The sequence below is a fragment of the Gobius niger genome (genome assembly GCF_951799975.1).
Source record: "Gobius niger genome assembly, chromosome: 6".
NCBI classification, from domain to species: domain Eukaryota; kingdom Metazoa; phylum Chordata; class Actinopteri; order Gobiiformes; family Gobiidae; genus Gobius; species Gobius niger.
In genome coordinates this window covers 13,425,344-13,442,374 of record NC_136857.1, presented here as the reverse complement: position 1 = coordinate 13,442,374, position 17,031 = coordinate 13,425,344, and the positions used below count along the sequence as shown (strand labels likewise).

Genomic DNA, 17,031 nt, shown 5'->3' with positions numbered 1-17,031 from the left:
TATTTTAAGCCACAAGGTGGCAGTGTATAACTAATAACTGCTGGTGAACACCGGTTAATATACCCGATAAAATCTGCAAATACAAGTGTGTTTGAGTAGAAAAAAAAAAAACGTACAAAAGAGGGCAGTTTTTTACTGAATCATTGATAAAAAGAATTTAAAAACTTCACAAAAACATTTAATCTCCAAACTTAAAACTCCTACTTTTAGAAATTGAATTTGGACAGTGAACAGAAAAAAAAAAAAAAAAAAAAAAAAAAGGTGTTACGGTAAAGGAAAAGTTCCAAAAATATGCCATAATATTTGAAAAACATACAATACAGAACAACAGCAAAATCACACTCCACTCTAAAAGCATATCCTCTTCATGATCGATTCTAGTACGCTGTTTCGAGTCTGTGAGCTCCCAGGAGGTGGATGGAAAATTGTAATGTGTTCAGTCTTTGTTGAATGAATAAAAAAAACAAACGAACAAACACGCACACTGGGATATTGGGTGTGAAAATGTCTGACTTAAAAGTTGGAGGAGTCCCATTTTCCTCCAGAGCTGCTTCTCACGCAGTCACAGCCTCCTTCTCCTTCTTGTCCCCATCTTCGTGCCATGTCAGCCGCTCCTCATAGAATGCTATGACAATCTGGGGACATCTGTGATTGGCATCCTTTGCGAGTACAAGATCAGCCTCATCTGAGTCTTTCCTGAAAGGTTGAAAAGGTCTGAATTAAAAAGCTCACAGAAGAATTAACCGTATCCAATGCATGGTAATCCATTTAGTACTAGGGACTGAATAGGAAATTTTAGCTCCCAACTCGATGCTCAACTGTCCCACACCCCATCCGGTGATGGAAAAAACCCACTGGAAAAAGACTACCAAAGACTCAAAAAGTTAGAGTTTATGTGAAGGTAAGGTTAGGTGAGCCTAATCATCTAAACACTGACCATGACACCTACACACAGGGTGAGACATTCAGAGTTGTATGTTTGTTTAGTGACTTAATTTAGTAAAGAATCTTAAGTGGGGGGTATAAGGGCGAGATTTTTAAGGATTCTGATCTGATTTCACGAATAACAAATATTTATGGCTGTTCCTTTTGCCGTTGTCAAAAATGGTTAGCCTCCCGTTTTAAAAATATGAATTACAGATACAATTTCGTGAAGGAGGGAGTAGATTTAAGGAAAGAAAATCATAGTTTCTCTGCTATGGTGCATTTTAAAAGGTGTAAACGCTTACAATGGTGCGAGTAGAACATTATGGGTTTTCCACATTCCACATTTCCAGTTTCAATATATTATTGTAAGGTTAAGTGTACAGTTTGATTATGAAGAGAAAATAAAGTCTTATTTTAGAATGAGGCTGCTGCATAAAAGACAGAGATAGGTTTCAAAACCGTCAGAACTGCTGTAAGTATGCTTTAGTCAGGCTAAACCACAGAGTCATGTTTGACATTTGAAAAAAATACACAAGAGACACACTGTTAAAATGAGAACTACTGTGGGATGTCTCATTAGTTCTGTGCTTACAGAGGACTTAACTTTAACATTTGATCTTTGACTGCTGCTTTAGTTTTGCTCAAACAATACCACTTATGACTGACCCTTCAACCAGACAAAGCCAATAGTCCTACACTGAAATAGCCATTACACTAGTCTGATAACCTGTCCACTGCCTGTGGCTTTAGTGAAAGGGTCATTTACAATGAGGACCTTTGCGCAACATGTACCCGATTTGTCTGTCCACCACACAGCATTAAAGCTGAAGAAATCAAAAGGCTGATGGGCATAAAGCATAAACGCTAGTGTTTATGTCATTAGATCATGGACGATGATGGAAGAAGAAAGCTACCGCTTTATTATTATATGGTGTATGAGGACAGCACTTGAACAGCAGAAGTGTTTGAGCTTAACCCCCGGCTCACATTAACTACAGTCCGGGTTCGGTCCTGATTTGCCCCAAACTACCACTCACAGTGAGTCCGGCTGACACTGTGGCCAGCTCCGCCGGCTCCGGCGGCTCCGGCGCCAGGCACAGAAACAGCACTCGCGAGAACAGAAGAGCGCGTAGGTTGCCCGCTTGGTGCGAGCTTATGTGATGATTAGCCCCGTATATACGTAGTTTTTGTAAACAAAAGCCGCATTTTCCAGTACAACGACTCTCCCCAGTGAAGAGGATGCTTTGCAACACACTACTGCCCCCTCGTCACTGGTAATGGAGAAATGTTTACATTTACGACGTTACGCGCGTGTACAGGTGGTAAACGAGACGAAATAAGTAGCGAGCAGACCTATTTTATTTTGAAATAAACCGGATCTTCTTTCCTCACGAGACCTGACTTCCTGCTTGGCTCGTGTTTTTCTGTCAGCTTGATCCGCTGATGGCCTCGGTAGCCGGACCCGGACTTGGCGGAGCAGTGCGAGTGTGCAACATTGGGTTTAATGACTTTCTAAGTTTGCGGATGCCGTACCGGACCTTAACCGGATTTAATGTGAGCTGGGGGTAAGTCTGAGATCGAAAGGAGAGTTTAAACTGTCTTTTTAACCACATAAATGCACCTTACCTCTATGTATTAATAGTTGTTATTGCATGAGCCTCCATGATTTTATGCACTATTTGTGGAGTTTGGTTGATAAAAGTTTTTGTCAGCAGCATGCCACGCCCCGTTTTAGTCAAGGAATCTCTGGTCAGGGAAAGTTTTTGGTTGACTGGGGATTTTTTTTTGTTGTCCAGGGACAGGCCTACTTGTTGCCTTGTGATGACAGAACATGGAGCAGTTTATTTTTAACACACACACACTTACACACACACTTGCACACACTAATATATCTGGGACACAATTATTTTTTTCGTGGTTTAATTTCCAATTGCTGCCAGCAGAAGCTTCATTTGGTCGTCCATTTTCAACCAGGTGTCCAGAAGTATAAAGTAACCGAGAAACATATTGCCCATGGGGCCTCATTGAACAAAGCTGCTCATAATTCAAACTTACCACTTCATAAGAAACATTAGGTCTCCACAGGAATCAGTAGCTCCAATTATCTTCTCTGGCTCAAGTCCTCTTTCAAAACCACGGGCTACCAACACCTCTTCCTGAAACAAAAGACGCACAAAATGAAACGGAAACCAACATAAACATCTTTACAACACTAACATTAACATGACTATGGAAAGTACTCACCTCTTTCTTCTTCTTGGGTTTGCTACTGCCCTCCTCCTCCTCCTCCTCTTCTTCCTCTTCCTCCTGCTCCTCATCAGAACCCTTCTTCTTCGAGCTACTGGAGTCCTTGGAGCGCCCCCCTGAGCTGGACTTACTGCCCCCACTACTTGGAGTAGATGCTACACTGCTGCCTTTCTTATAGGTCTTCATGAATGCTGAAATGAGCTCTGGGCAGTCAAGGTTTTTCTCTGGCTCCCAGGTGTTGTGCTTCCTAAAGATGAAAAGTACAATCTCTTGTTAACATACAGATTGACACTATGATTGTGCCGTCTATTCTCTGAAGTACACACGTAGATACTGCCAATCTTAAGTTCCATTTGTCACAGCAACCAGTGAGCTACCCTTGAACTGGCTTGGCACCGTCTTCAGCCATCTGTTGAAGTCATAATATCTACATCTCTAAGATTTTTTGTGTGCAAAAGACTACTATGACCATTTAAAGGAATAGGCCACAATTTTTCCATACTGTGATATGTTCTTACCTGAGCTTAGACAAGTTGATTCATACCTGTCTGGTCAAATGTTGTTAGCATTTAGCCTCTCCCAGCAAAGGTATAGCTCTAAACTGGGATGAAGTTAGAAGCTACCAAGATGTTCCAAGTTTTACCTATTTAAACACAGTACGTGAAAAGTTACACAATCCAAGTCTAGTCACAGAAAATTAAACATGTCGATTTTCTAAGCGAATGAAAAAGAGGTATTATATTGTAATGTGTAATAATACCTTAGGAGCACTTCGACGTCCGCACAGTAAAGTCGAAGCACTCCTAAGCTATTATTACGCCTTACAATATAGTACCCCTTTTTATCCGCTTAGAAAATAGTCATGTTTTTTTTGTATTAGACTTGGACTGTGTAACTTTTCACGTAACTATGTTTAAATAGGGAAAACGTGGAACAGTTTGGTAGCTTATAACTTCATCCCAGTTTGGAGCTCTACTTTTGCTGGGAGAGGCTAAATGCTAACAACATTTGCGTGACTGAGTGCACGCACAAAGACCAGACAGTTACGCATTAACTCGTCTAAGCTAAGGTAAGAACATATCTCAGTATGGAAAAACGGTGGCCTGTTCCTTTAAGCCGGGGTGTCAAACTAATTTTGGGTCGCGGGCCAAAATTCAGCTCCCACGGCCACATATAATAAAATGTTTCCAATAAATGAATAATAATGATAAGCTGTGATTTGGTCAAAGCCCCAACTTGACTGTAGCTTCATTAATAACAACGGCTTACACTTGTATTGCACTTTACAAGCCTGTGTCACAAGTCCTCAAAGAACTTCATAGTCACTACTCCACACTCGGTGGTGGTAAGCTGTTATTAAAGCCACAGCCGCACTGGGGCAGACTGTCCATTTACCACGTGGCTATTTAATGTGTTGTTCATATCCTGAGCTCTTATTATTAGGGATACACTGATACCACTTTTTCTAAAACCGATATGAGTACTTTGATCAAAGTACTTGCCGATATCGAATACCGATACAAGTACAATGCATTTTCTTTCACATACTTTTTGAAGTGAATATATAGATTAAAGACTGACTTTTTCACAGCAGATAGTTTAGTAATTAGATAATTTACTCATTTACATTTCCTTGAGTAAAGTTTTTTTCTTTTTAATTTTCATTCAGTATTATTTTATTTTTTATTGCACTATCCATCATAAACAGAACAGCCCAAAAGCTCCCCAAAGCTTGTGCTTTATTCATTTATCTATTTTCATTTAACAATAGTATTGAGATGGTTATTTATTATGGCAGCTCTTTTCGCCTTTTCTACAGCTCCGTATAGATTTTCTCATGTGTTTATAGCAATTTAGCCTGTAGCCTACAGCATTTTGATGGTTTTGCTGCAGCTCATTTTCGCTCAATATGGACATCCTGTATGTCGCCGAGTTAGTTTTTTTCAGATGAATAAGCCCCTGTGCATAAAACGGCGAAAGAATCGCCAGAACCATTAGCCTCAAGTTAGAGGCTAGTTTAGCAACATTAGCCTGTATCTTGTAAACACTGCAGACTCCACACTGCAGCATTAACAACATTTGGCTCTGGTTAAATCCAGCACAGATTCTGATTTAGGGAGTGTGTCTGTGTCTGTAATAAAGTCAGCTCTGTGTGGAATATTGCACTTCTCCTAAAGAATTCTCCAGTTTGTTGCCATTTTCTCTCCTCAGCGGAGACGTGCATCCCGTAGGAGCCCCGGCCACACATAAAGTGGCATCGGTTTCTGGTATCGAGACCTGATGAATGAGTACAAGCATGTGGTATTGGCCGATACCCGATACTGGTATCGGTGCATCCCTATTTATTATGTCAGTGCTCTATGCTGGAAACAGGTGGAACTCTTTCCTTTTTCTAAATTTAATGCCCACTAGTGGCTAGAATGAGCATTCTGGTTATTTAAAAAAAAATCATAGCTCAGCACAGGAATGGGCTAGAGACCTCCTTTTTTTTTTTTTACAGACTCTGGAATGTATGCTCTACAGGGCTCAGATCCGGCCCACAGGCCGTATGTTTGACACCCCGGCTTCAAGCGGTTGCTGTTTACCTTCTTTTATTTGTTATTGTAAGGGTTTTTCTTATTATTATTTTTCTTCTCCTCCGCTAAGTCCACTTTCCCACTGACGAAAAGTCCTGATTTTTTGCCCAAAATTCAAGCACGTGAAAAAAAAAAATTCACATTTAGAAAATTTTAGATGATGGCGCGTCAGCGCCCCCTAGAAAATCAAGTTTACATTGCGCCCTATGGCAAGACCCGAAAACCCCGAAAATTTTAGTTTGTCGTAGACGAAGGCGCCATTTCGTGCCCTCGCATTTGAACGAACTCGTCCTAGGGCGTTGAACGCAGCGACTCCCCGGTCGCTGCAGATCATCTACACAAGTGGGGCATTAAAAGTTATTAAAAACTTTCTAATAGGATTTCCGGTTTTGTCATGGCAACGCCATGAATTTGGCGTTCATTTTCAGCGCTCGCCGTCACCTTCGAAGAGTCGTAAGTCGCACATACTGTGGCCGATTTTAGTGTAACTTGAATCGTTGGTCGAGTCGTCGGCCCCGGATGTTTTGATATAGGAATTTTGAAAATGGGCACGACAGCGCCCCCTGCAGAGCACCAAATAAAAATGGAGAAAAAAAATGTGTTTGTAGACAAACAAAATTTGGCACAAACATCCGTCACGTGACCCTGATCAAAAAAGTCAATGATGGCCACGCCCATTTTTCCACCGTGTTGCCATGGCAACAACCCGATATCAAGTTTGGCATAGCCAAACCAAAATTGGCACACACGTGCGTCATGACTATCCGAACAAAAAAGTACATTACATGGTTGCTAGGCAAACCCACATTAAGTCGGCCATTTTGGGAAACATCGAGTGATCTGGCGCCGTTTCTTGCCTTTGCTCTTTTATAAACTCAACCAAGGGTGGCAGCGACAGCAAAACCACGTAGGGCGCGGCAGCGCCCCCGGTTATTGCGGTGGCGTGTGACGGCGTGCGCCAACCGGCCAACGCTGCTCGCGATGGCCTCTAAATGCCGCTTGCGGCTTTAATGTTGCTTGTTGTTGCCTTTCTGTTTGTGCCCAATTACTATGCCGGTGCACTTTGTAATAATCTATTGTGAATCTTACTGTAACAGATAGCAATGACTACTCTGTGATTTTCTGTAACACAGAAGAGGTGAAAGAACACACACCCACATTTAAAGTAATCACATAATTGTTCTCAACAGTCCTCTGTACTTGCATTCAATATAATAAACCCAAATAAACTCTCAGCGCTCATTTTTTCAACTCCTGCTGTGAGCTCATCTCCCCATATTGGTGGCACACCCCTCATAAAAGTGATCCTGACTTAAAAGAAGTGTTCAGGCTGACACTCCAGGTTGAAGGCGGGGAAAAAAAGGCGTCGAGCGCCTCACCGTCCAGTATTCAACATACGTTCAGAGCCTTATATTATTTATTAAGAGGCAATCATATATTTGGGAAAAGGCTAATTATTTACATTAAATAATTTCTAGCTGTTTGCCATGTTGAGTAAATTGACATCTTTGATAATGTATTTGAAAATGTATTGAGAAACTTTAAATCAAGGCATTAACATTAGGGGTCCATTCTCTGGAACGTAACTTGAGTATTTTACCAGTGTGTGGTGTGGTGCAAACTGCCTAATCTAAAACTGCAATAAAAGGCAAAAAACTTCTAACAATAATACCACTGGACTTTAAAAAGAAACATTTGTGTTTGCCATAAGACATTATCATCAATTCTTTTTTTTCTCTCATTTCCCTCAAATAAGTAAAACATAATTTTGCCTCACACAAACAATGCCTTTGTTTTGATGTGTTCAGAGGTGGGTAGAACTCACTCAATTACATGTAGTTACTTTTTGTACCGTAACTGTACTTTTGAAGTTGTTTTTTACAGTACAGTACAAATAACTCGTGCCACTGCGAGTAAATCTTGCATTTTTCTAGCAATCTAGCATGTTTTGAAGCGTAATATTGTGTTGTTGTTTTTCTTAATTATTAATAATAATACATGTTTATATATTATGATGAGATCTTATTTTAAAAATATTTAAATTTTCACATTTTTTTATGTTTTGTTTCTCATAATTTATGTCACATTAATCAAACTTTTACGTTCAAACAGTTACTCGGCACACACACTACTTTTACTAAGCAACATTTTCTCTAAGTACTTTTTTACTTTTACTGGAGTAATTTATTTGGGCCACTACTTTTTAATTCTACTCATGTAAAATAAATGTTAAAGTAACATTCTTCTTACTTGAGTAAATATTTTGACTACTCTACCCACATCTGGATACGTTACTGTGATCAACTTACTCCGAGTATCCCTTCCACTTCAAGAAGAACTCGACCCGTCCTCCTTTAGCCACTCTCCTGTCCAGCACCTTCTCCACCACATACTCCTCTTCATCAGAAGAAGACTCTTCCTCACGAGATTTTTTACCCATAACTGAGTGGGAACCCCGACCACTAGACAGCACAAAAGTAGAATACACAACACAAACAAATGTTTAAATGGAGTACACCATATCCAACCTCTAACTAGCGTGGCCACGATGGAACGCACAAACTTTGAGTTTAAAAATAGCAAAGGCTGCACAGCTAGAACTAGACCACAATATACAAGACAAATAGGTATAAAACGTTGTTTACTTAATAAACTGGCACCATTATTAAAAGGCGGAAGAAGGGTTGAACAGCTAAGGCAGTCAAGCTAACGCTATTGCTCACTCTGGGCTTTTTGGAAAAAGAAAATCCGTCGAAAAGCCACGGATCATCTACCGGCAAAGCAATTGAATGAAAATGTATACCTTTAACGTGTGTTTTCGCGGGATATTATGAGTTGATTGCAGAGGTGAGGCGTGTTGCTTTTCACCGGGCCAAAGCGTGAGCTAACTTAGCTTGAAGCTAAACCACAAAGGAGTCTGTGCGTAAAAAGCGCGCGTTCCAGACGCACAACAAATGAACCCGCCCCTTGGTCAGCTGACTGAGTACAGGATAGTTTAGGGGGAAAATATCTTATTTACAATTTACCAAACATTATGCTTCTATCATGAGTCGAAAGATAGATGTGGGTATTTCTCATACAACAGAAGTACTATCCGTTGCCCAAACACGGCCAAAGAAGAATGAGGCGTTCTTGTGTACACACATTTCTCTGGACTATGCCCCGATTTTGCACACAAATAATAAAATCACAAATCATAGAGTTACAATTACTCACAATGCACTGCCGTAAACGTTTTATGGTTTTACATCAAAAAGTGAGTTTACGCAATATTCAACAATTGACTGTACAGTATTCACATACATTCGGGGAGTGCCCTTTTATTTCTCCACACACCTACCTCAGTAGATTGGTCGACCGACAAGATTGACTGCAGTTTTAACCAATGCAGACGCAGTGATTACTGACGACTGACTGCAGCGGGAAGCACTAACCAATCTTTGGAAAGATGGGTGTAGCCCTGGGTACTTCGCTTTCTCTTGAACGCCGGCTTGTGCTACGCTGACGCACATCATCTCACTGTTCGTCTGAGGCGTCACCTCGGTTCTGCCAGCATGAGTCAGACTTCTAAAGACGTAAGTAAACATCTTACCTCTATAAATGGCTATTTTATTTGCAGCACTGTTGCATGGTTGCATTCAAGTTGATCGTGAATACGCGCATAGTTAAACTGTTGTGTCATAAGGTTTGGCGCAGTACCAGAGCCACCGACAATCCGCCATTTTATAGCAGATAGCCCTCATGGTCTTTGTTCATGCGGCACCTTTTTAGAGAATGAAATTGCGGATTACTTTGCCTCTGTTTTGACCAGCTATACCACATTGTTTTGTTGCTGCCTCGTACATATTCTTTTCGTCTTGCGTCTGTCGCCAAATCAGACAAGTTCTTTCAGAAGGTGGTATGCTCATAGCAGCGTTAATGGCGGCTGGCTGTATCGTCTCGTTTTTCAGCTTTTGTGACGCAGTCTTATTGAATTCTAATGCGAGCATAGAATGAAAGCGCTCTAATTTGATCAGGTGTGCGCAGGGATCGGTCAAACCATTCGATCCAATTTAAAATGTGGAACTAGATTTGCTTTCTTCATTGTGCAGGTTCCACGTGAGCCGGAGCAGCTCCGCAAGCTGTTCATTGGGGGGTTGAGCTTCGAGACTACAGACGAAAGCCTGAGGGCCCATTTCGAACAATGGGGTTCTCTTACAGACTGCGTGGTAAATGAATTTTCTAACGTTTTCATAATTTTTTTTGTACCCTTTTCGAGTCCCAACGGTTTGCATTGTTTTTGTAAGGTCATGAGGGATTCAAACACCAAAAGATCCAGAGGTTTTGGCTTTGTGACCTACTCATCAGTGCAGGAGGTCGATGCTGCCATGTCTGCCCGCCCCCACAAGGTGGATGGCAGGGTGGTTGAACCCAAACGTGCCGTTTCCAGAGAGGTGTGTAGAGGTTTTCTTCAGGTTTCCTTTTATTATGCCTATAGCTTATCATGTCTCCCTCCACAGGATTCTAATCGACCAGGTGCTCACATCACAGTGAAAAAGATTTTTGTTGGTGGGATTAAGGAAGATACTGAGGAGAGCCATTTGAGAGACTACTTTTCCCAGTTTGGCAAGATTGAGGTCATTGACATAATGATGGACCGCTCTACTGGGAAGAAAAGGGGATTTGCATTTGTGACTTTTGATGACCATGATTCAGTTGACCGGATTGTCAGTAAGTACGCTTTGATTGCTTGTTTGTGAAGCATGCATTGGTTTGTATCATTCATTTATACATTTCTCCTGTCCCTACAGTTCAAAAATACCACACAATTAACTCTCACAACTGTGAAGTCAGAAAAGCACTTACGAAGCAGGAAATGCACAATGTTGGAATGGGAATGCGGTCTGGTGGTCGTAACAGCGGCGGCGGTGGTGGTGGTGGAAGGCCGTATGAATATGACAGAGGTTTCAACCAGGGTAAGAGTACATGTTAATAGCCCACGTTCAAAAACTGACCTGAGCTAGCGCTTGGCAACCTTCTGAGACTAACATCTGAACTTCTTCTTTTAGGGGGGAGAGGAGGCAGATATAATGATGGCCCATACAACTGCAATGATGGTGAGCTTCTATCTTGTGCAGCATGTGTGTTGTGGTTAACAAAACATGGCCTAACAAATTATTTCGCAGAGGGTTATGGCGGTGGTCCTGGTGGATACAACAATGGAGGAAACCGTGGCTACAACCAGGGTTATAACCAGGGAGGTGGTGGAGGTGGCTATGGGAACGGCTACGACAACAATGGCTATGGTACAGTGTTCATATTTTTGAGTTGTCGATTTTAGCTCTGCCCTTGAATATTAAATGTTCCCTTCGTAATAGGTAACTGCAGCGGAGGTGGCGGCGGCGGCGGTGGTGGTGGTGGCGGCGGTGGAGGTGGAAACAACTACAACATGGGTCACTATGATTCTCAGCCCTCCAACTTTGGCCCAATGAAGAACAACTTTGGCGGCGGCGGCGGTGGTGGTGGCGGTGGCGGCAGGAACTTTGGTTAGTATTTAAGGGGAACCAGTGAACTACGTCTGCAAATGTGGCGGTACATTGACCATCTTTGCGTTGTAGGATATGGTGGCAACAATGGGGGTGGTGGTGGCGGCGGTGGATATAGTCGCCAAGGACGGTTTTGAAATTGGTAAGTATATGGGATGACGTTAAATATAGAATATGTCAATGTCTAGGGATTCGTCAAGTGTAACAATTCTCTAGATGTCAGGTCATACAAAGCCAGTGCACAGTTAACAATGTTGTTCCATATTGTTCAACAGGACTCAGTACTTAGGAGAGGAGAGCAAGGAGAGGAAGCGAGAGACAGGGCAGCTGCAGGTTTACCTCAAATCTGCTCAGCCAAACAGTTGTGGCAGGTTACAGCTGCTGCAAGAAGATGTACAGTAGATAAATCATGAAGGGGTCTTCATTAAACGTTTGTGTTTCTGGAAAGAAAGCATTCCAATGAGGTTTTATGTAGAGTATTTTCCTTTAAGTCTGGTTTTTATTTGTATCTGCACCCAATCAAGTTGAAATAAAACTTTTCAGTTTTTTTTAAGTGTTGTTAGCGTTATTGGGAAGGGAGGGTTTATGAAGCGAAATGTTTATTTCAGTCCCGCCTTGAAGGGTATAATCTACTTGTGAAGGCCCACCGTAAAGCGGTCTTTGTATCATTGTTGAGCATCAAGTGGTGCCCAGATGAACTCTTCAAACAGGGCCACCTCATCACTTACAACAGACCTCACCCTCAGTTTGGAAATGATCATCTGAAGGAGGCTAGCTTACATGCAGTCTGAGGCTAGCCATGGAAACCAGCTGAGGGAGAGAAGTAGAAACCCATCGCCAGGATCATTGAAGCAGGGGAGAGTGAGAACTTGAGCCTGAGGCTAGCAAGCAGCTGCTAAAAGGCTTAATGCTGACTGTAGGTAAGACCAGACTTCTCAACTATGATAGTGTAACTGTAACAACTGAATAAAGCTCCTTTCATAATGTAATTTGTACAGTAACTACAGTATGAGCAATGGAAATTGGCCATTAAATTCTTGCATGATACTGGTGTCAGTCTTTACTTGTAATAACTTGTGTGTTTTGATGTTTAGGTAACTTCTGTGGGACCAGAAAAATCTGTTTGGTGAAAATGACGACAGATTGCTTACCATCAAATGGTTTTGACTTAACTGGTAAGGTGCATGAGTTAACTAGCAATAAGAACCATACACTTTATTCTAAATATGCAATATTTTCACAGGTTGCAGGGTAACGTTTTTCTGGCTGAAGACGTTAATACATGACCACTACAATGTAGTGTTTTATTTTTATACTTTTTTAAAAATACATTTTAATAAAGATGATACAAAACATCTGTAGTTTGAACAGTGATCATTTTTGTACTTTATGTGGGACCAAATAAATGTTGCCATCTGGTGTCTGTTGTAGGGAGTACTCGTTTATAGAGTATGGTTGCCCATCCTCGTCTCTCAAATGTGCGAAGACCTCAGTGTAGAGTTCAGAAAGGCGACCTTTGATGAAGGCAATACTCCGGTGGAACTCCAGTCTCTCTTGAGCAAGATGCTCTCTTTGAGCCTTTAGTTGGTGCAGGTCTTGTTCTAAATGAATAATGCTTTCTAATTTTCTCTTTCTACAATTCTGAGCCGCAACTTTGTTTTTTCCCCTTCTCCTAATATCTCGGACTAGTGCGAGTTGAGTATCTGTAAGGTTGTATTGGGATAGTAGCTCATTGAAATCATCCACAGGCAAACTTATAATTTTGTCCACAGGAAAGGGGATTTTTAAGGCCAGTGCTCTTCGCTCGTCTCTGTTCATTGGCAGAGGTGTAAAACCACTACCTCGCGCCTTGTTATAGGCGTGCTGTGAGCTCCCCCTATTGGGCACACCATAGTCCTCAAGATCAACCATACTATTAATTTGTCCGTATGGTTTCAGAGACCGGGAGGCTGCAGTGTTCAGTAGGCTAGAATTATGATTTGAGAAATTGGGTCCTGGGTGTAAATTATGGTCCTGGTAGCACATTGAGTTAAACATGCCTGCTCTGTGACAATCTTCAGGCAATCTTTCAGAGTGGCAGTCTCTAGGCCTAGTACTTTGGTATCCAGCCGCACCCCTGCTAACATCTGGAGAGGCCAGAGGAGGACTGGAGCCTAAAGAGAGTCCGGAGTCTGACTCCAAATCGTTGGCTAAACATCCATGTGAAGTCTGTCCTCGTGCCCAATGTGTGTGTGGCTTCAGTCCCTGTGTGCTGTCCCTCCAGTGGGTGCTCATGCTGCCTGTTGTAGGAACCTGTTCCCTCAAAGCCGTTAGAGAAAGGGGCCTTTCAGATGGCAACACTTTCAAATGAATTTGGGAATCCGAGTGTCCATACAGCAACTGAATGCTACTTCCATGATGCACAGGTACAGCTTCTTCAGTGTAGCATCCATAATCATTAGTGCTGAGCTCACAGGATCCTGGAGGTTGATTTGCAGTCACACCATAAGGTTCTATGGGAGTCATGTTTTCCATTGTCTGGTAATGTGCTGCTTCAAAAGCATCACCAGATGCTCCAAACTCCTGAAATAAAACAGATTTGAAGTCTGTCAAATGCATTGATAATATGGATAGCCTCTTGAGATATGCTTTATTACAGTTGTGACTTGACTATTTGCCCTGCACCTCTGCCTGCCACATGAAGGGCACTCTGAGAGATCCGGTTTCTCCTGAAACAGATGGCTAATTGTCCCATGCAGGGGGGCTTTGCTTTCTCAGTCTCTGCGTCCATAATCACCTGAATAGATCTGTGTCCCCTAAAGTCTGATCAGTGCCATTACCACTCTGCAATTAACTTTTGCTATTTTGCTATTGTTATTAGCATTTTCACATTTATTTACAATGTAATTCTATTGTGCAGCCATCAGTAAAGAGGTGCTTGGTAATTAAAGTTACCTGTAGTTCGGAAATTGCCATCAACTCCTGCCAAGCTGCATCCATCTCACTCTCCTGTGAAGCTCCATAAGGCATGGGTCCAGGGATGTTGTTGGGCATGGATCCGCCGAGCCGTCCCTGAGGTGCCAATAATGCATTTTTACAGATCACTTCATCACACACTCGCACAATGTGTGTATGCCAGTGACATAAACCTACCTCAGAGTTTCTCCTAAGAGGGAGGAAAAACCTGGCAGATGAACACATTCAAAATAGAAAGGGACACAAACCTACAAAAAAAAAAAAAAAGTTTTTAACGAGTTTACCCTGAGTGATTCTTAGCCTTACTCCTCCAAAGACTTACTGAATGTGTTTGCCAAATGTGACTTGTGTCTGATGTATCTTATGGCCAATTTGGACACAAGTTCTTCAGTTTAATTGAGTTGACTCCTCCCATCAGCTGTCCCGACTGCAGCTATGCCATCTCCTGATAAGACAATCAGTGGAAAAAAACTGTTTTTACAAGACACTTTGAGGCCTGATCATTGCAACAACTAACATGTCTTAAGAAAACCTTATATAAAGATTTACACGATTTGATGGAGTTATTAAACTTATTAAACTAAAAAGGGAAAAAAAGACAATATGATATAATTTTGTTGTTGTAGTATGTTATTGCACATAAAATGCATGTATTCCCAAAGGTTTGACACAATGTTGGCGATATTTGAGTAGACAGCTTGGATAGGATTGATGACACATTAACACTAATATCAATATCAGCAATGGCAAAAGTTGCTGCTACCTCGAATAAAGATGCTTAAATGAAGCACAGATTAGTTGTTCTCATTCATTACCATGTTTAATTATTACCATTTTAAAATGATCGCTGCATGGATTCAGACAACCCATAAACAATTTATTCAAAAACATGTATTTTGCAAATAACATCCATCCAACATTACCGTAAGTATAAAGGATCATGCATTGTGCTGTTTTCATTATAGTCAACTTAGCAAAAGCTCACAGGAAAGCACTTACCTTACTGAATTAAGTTTGTATTTCATCAGATGATAGTTCTCCAACATAATCCTGATGGAAAGAAAATATCTGGCCAAAAAGAAGTATTTTTCTCCTTCTTGTATATAGGCCTCTGTCTCTCTCACTCTTGGCCCCTCTGACTGCGCTTCACTTGAGGCACCGGCATAAATGGGATGGCCCAGTGCGTTCGACCTTCCTGTAAAGCACCCACACCACATTTTTTTTTCACTCTTGTATACTTAATACACAACTTAACCCCAACCTCCAAATTTCCCCTTTTGCCCACATGACAAACCACAGTCAGGCCAGCAGTCTGCCATCTGCTAAGCAGTCCTGAAGGATGCTTAGAGACACTTAACTACTTGTATTTGTTTATTTATTTTTGTAACACCTTACAGATGTTATAAATACATTTTTATCTAACTAAAGGGCAAATCAAAATGATACATTTGCCTATGTGAGCACCTGCAGAATTTACCAGTGATGCAAGGGTGGGTTGGAAGTCAGATTGAGACTGAGTTGAGTACAGATGGAATGTACACCAAGCGACAGGTAAGAAAGACTACATTGTTCGTCTACCTGGCAGAGCAACTGCTGGGGGAGAGTAAGGAGCTGGGGAAGAATGAAGAGAAGCGTGTCTTACATAGCAAGTGACCATTAAAATCCCTTACAGAAAAAAAAAAATCCCCTTTTGGCCTGATCTGAGGTAGAGTCTGTAGGTAAACTTACAAGGCTACATCTGTTGTGCAAAACTATTGTGTAACTGCGTCCACACCACTGATGCTGCAGGCTTTTACATATTAAGGAGGTTATTGAAACATTTTACGTCTAATATGGCCATGCTAATTGTTCTATGACAAATGAACAGTACATTTTCACTGCATGCACTTGAAAGAGAAAAATAATTATAGTACTTCTAGTAGTGCAGCAATGCCTGAATTTTTTTTATTATCAAAGAGCCAAAATGTCTGTGTAATAGTAGGCAAAACGTAATAATATTTTACATGAAATGGCTGAACAGATTTATGTTTTGCATGGAAAAAAATACACCATAAAGCAGACCTATGCAGATTCAGGAATTATATCATTACTTTGTCCCTGCTTTAATTAAAAGACTGATCGGCATCTCAACAGATAGGCTCAAATTAATTATTATAATTATACAAGCAATGTTTGGCATTGAGCCCCACTTTAGGCACTTCAAAGATAATGTTGAAGCACTTTGTGTATTAATTTTGTGTATGATTGTGCTCTGCAAATGCAAATAACACAAAACAGAAAGCACTATAGACAGGCATAATAGTCTAATCTTCCAGCTACATAGCCTGGAACGAACTGATTGCTCAAGATCTGGAGATGGGTCCCTGGATGATGGACTGTGGTCATCCACTGCACTTGACAGATTGCCCCAGGCAGAGACATTGAAGGATATGCCAGACGAGAACACATTTTCCTATGGGAATAATCATGGGTACATTAACCTTAACAATTCAACCCCATGATCACACACGCAGACAATGGGAATGCTCTGCTTGGCTGTAGTTGAAATCTTTGTAAATAAACTACAGTGCCATTTTACAACAACAACAAAAACACAAAACCCCTGTAATAAATAAAATATTGTTTTCCATATTTTATACAGAAAAGCTCAAACCATAAGTATCTCTTTGTCCTGCTATGTTTTCAACATCATTGTTCTTTGATGGAGACGTAGGTGGCTGACAATGCCAAGAAAGGTGAATGTCTACCAGGAATCAAAGCAGGGACTTCCCAAGCAATGTTCCTAGCACCCAGCCCCTGAC

The 17,031-nt window shown here is 41.3% G+C and overlaps 5 protein-coding genes across 8 annotated transcripts in view; 2 read left to right on the top strand and 3 right to left on the bottom strand.

Annotated features, from left to right (window-relative positions):
* The window catches only part of LOC306964035 (rho-related GTP-binding protein RhoA-A-like), a 470,655-nt gene that overhangs the window by 170,329 nt on the left and 283,295 nt on the right, over positions 1-17,031 (top strand). The gene's annotated exons all lie outside the window — the stretch shown is intronic.
* The window catches only part of znf740b (zinc finger protein 740b), a 220,933-nt gene that overhangs the window by 182,561 nt on the left and 21,341 nt on the right, over positions 1-17,031 (bottom strand). The gene's annotated exons all lie outside the window — the stretch shown is intronic.
* On the bottom strand, positions 117-8,693 carry cbx5 (chromobox homolog 5 (HP1 alpha homolog, Drosophila)). Its single transcript, XM_079559254.1, has 5 exons — positions 8,554-8,693; positions 8,060-8,212; positions 3,172-3,421; positions 2,983-3,083; positions 117-696 (listed from the first exon to the last, which is right to left on the bottom strand). The coding sequence occupies exons 2-5, from the start codon at positions 8,188-8,190 to the stop codon at positions 555-557; spliced, it is 624 nt and encodes a 207-aa protein (XP_079415380.1). The 5' UTR covers positions 8,191-8,212; positions 8,554-8,693; the 3' UTR covers positions 117-554.
* LOC306963994 (uncharacterized protein) lies at positions 9,815-11,828 on the top strand. Its single transcript, XM_079557811.1, has 9 exons — positions 9,815-9,958; positions 10,037-10,183; positions 10,250-10,460; positions 10,541-10,705; positions 10,799-10,846; positions 10,916-11,035; positions 11,108-11,275; positions 11,348-11,417; positions 11,551-11,828. Exons 2-8 carry the CDS (start codon positions 10,040-10,042, stop codon positions 11,410-11,412), a joined length of 921 nt encoding a protein of 306 aa, XP_079413937.1. The 5' UTR covers positions 9,815-9,958; positions 10,037-10,039; the 3' UTR covers positions 11,413-11,417; positions 11,551-11,828.
* On the bottom strand, positions 12,531-16,031 carry nfe2 (nuclear factor, erythroid 2). 4 transcript variants are annotated; one of them, XM_079557810.1, is made up of 5 exons: positions 15,230-16,031; positions 14,553-14,675; positions 14,408-14,478; positions 14,210-14,326; positions 12,531-13,837 (listed from the first exon to the last, which is right to left on the bottom strand). In XM_079557810.1, exons 3-5 carry the CDS (start codon positions 14,453-14,455, stop codon positions 12,650-12,652), a joined length of 1,353 nt encoding a protein of 450 aa, XP_079413936.1. In that variant the 5' UTR covers positions 14,456-14,478; positions 14,553-14,675; positions 15,230-16,031; the 3' UTR covers positions 12,531-12,649. The 4 variants fall into 4 exon arrangements, with proteins under 4 accessions (XP_079413936.1, XP_079413934.1, XP_079413933.1 ...); XM_079557808.1 differs by having other exon boundaries at positions 14,210-14,478; XM_079557807.1 differs by having other exon boundaries at positions 14,210-14,675.

What these genes read in the sequence shown, in the direction of transcription:
- cbx5 (XM_079559254.1), bottom strand. Translation starts at nt 8,190, where the DNA reads ATGGGTAAAAAATCTCGTGAGGAAGAGTCTTCTTCTGATGAAGAGGAG. An exon ending in AAGTGGAAGGGATACTCGGA is followed by an intron (nt 3,422 to 8,059) that starts GTAAGTTGATCA and finishes TTTCATCTTTAG; the next exon opens with GAAGCACAACACCTGGGAGC. An exon ending in AACCCAAGAAGAAGAAAGAG is followed by an intron (nt 3,084 to 3,171) that starts GTGAGTACTTTC and finishes CTTTTGTTTCAG; the next exon opens with GAAGAGGTGTTGGTAGCCCG.
- LOC306963994 (XM_079557811.1), top strand. Translation starts at nt 10,040, where the DNA reads ATGAGGGATTCAAACACCAAAAGATCCAGAGGTTTTGGCTTTGTGACC. An exon ending in AACGTGCCGTTTCCAGAGAG is followed by an intron (nt 10,184 to 10,249) that starts GTGTGTAGAGGT and finishes CTCCCTCCACAG; the next exon opens with GATTCTAATCGACCAGGTGC. An exon ending in CGGTGGCGGCAGGAACTTTG is followed by an intron (nt 11,276 to 11,347) that starts GTTAGTATTTAA and finishes TTTGCGTTGTAG; the next exon opens with GATATGGTGGCAACAATGGG.
- nfe2 (XM_079557807.1), bottom strand. Translation starts at nt 14,455, where the DNA reads ATGTGTTCATCTGCCAGGTTTTTCCTCCCTCTTAGGAGAAACTCTGAG. An exon ending in TGGCAATTTCCGAACTACAG is followed by an intron (nt 13,838 to 14,209) that starts GTAACTTTAATT and finishes GTTTTATTTCAG; the next exon opens with GAGTTTGGAGCATCTGGTGA.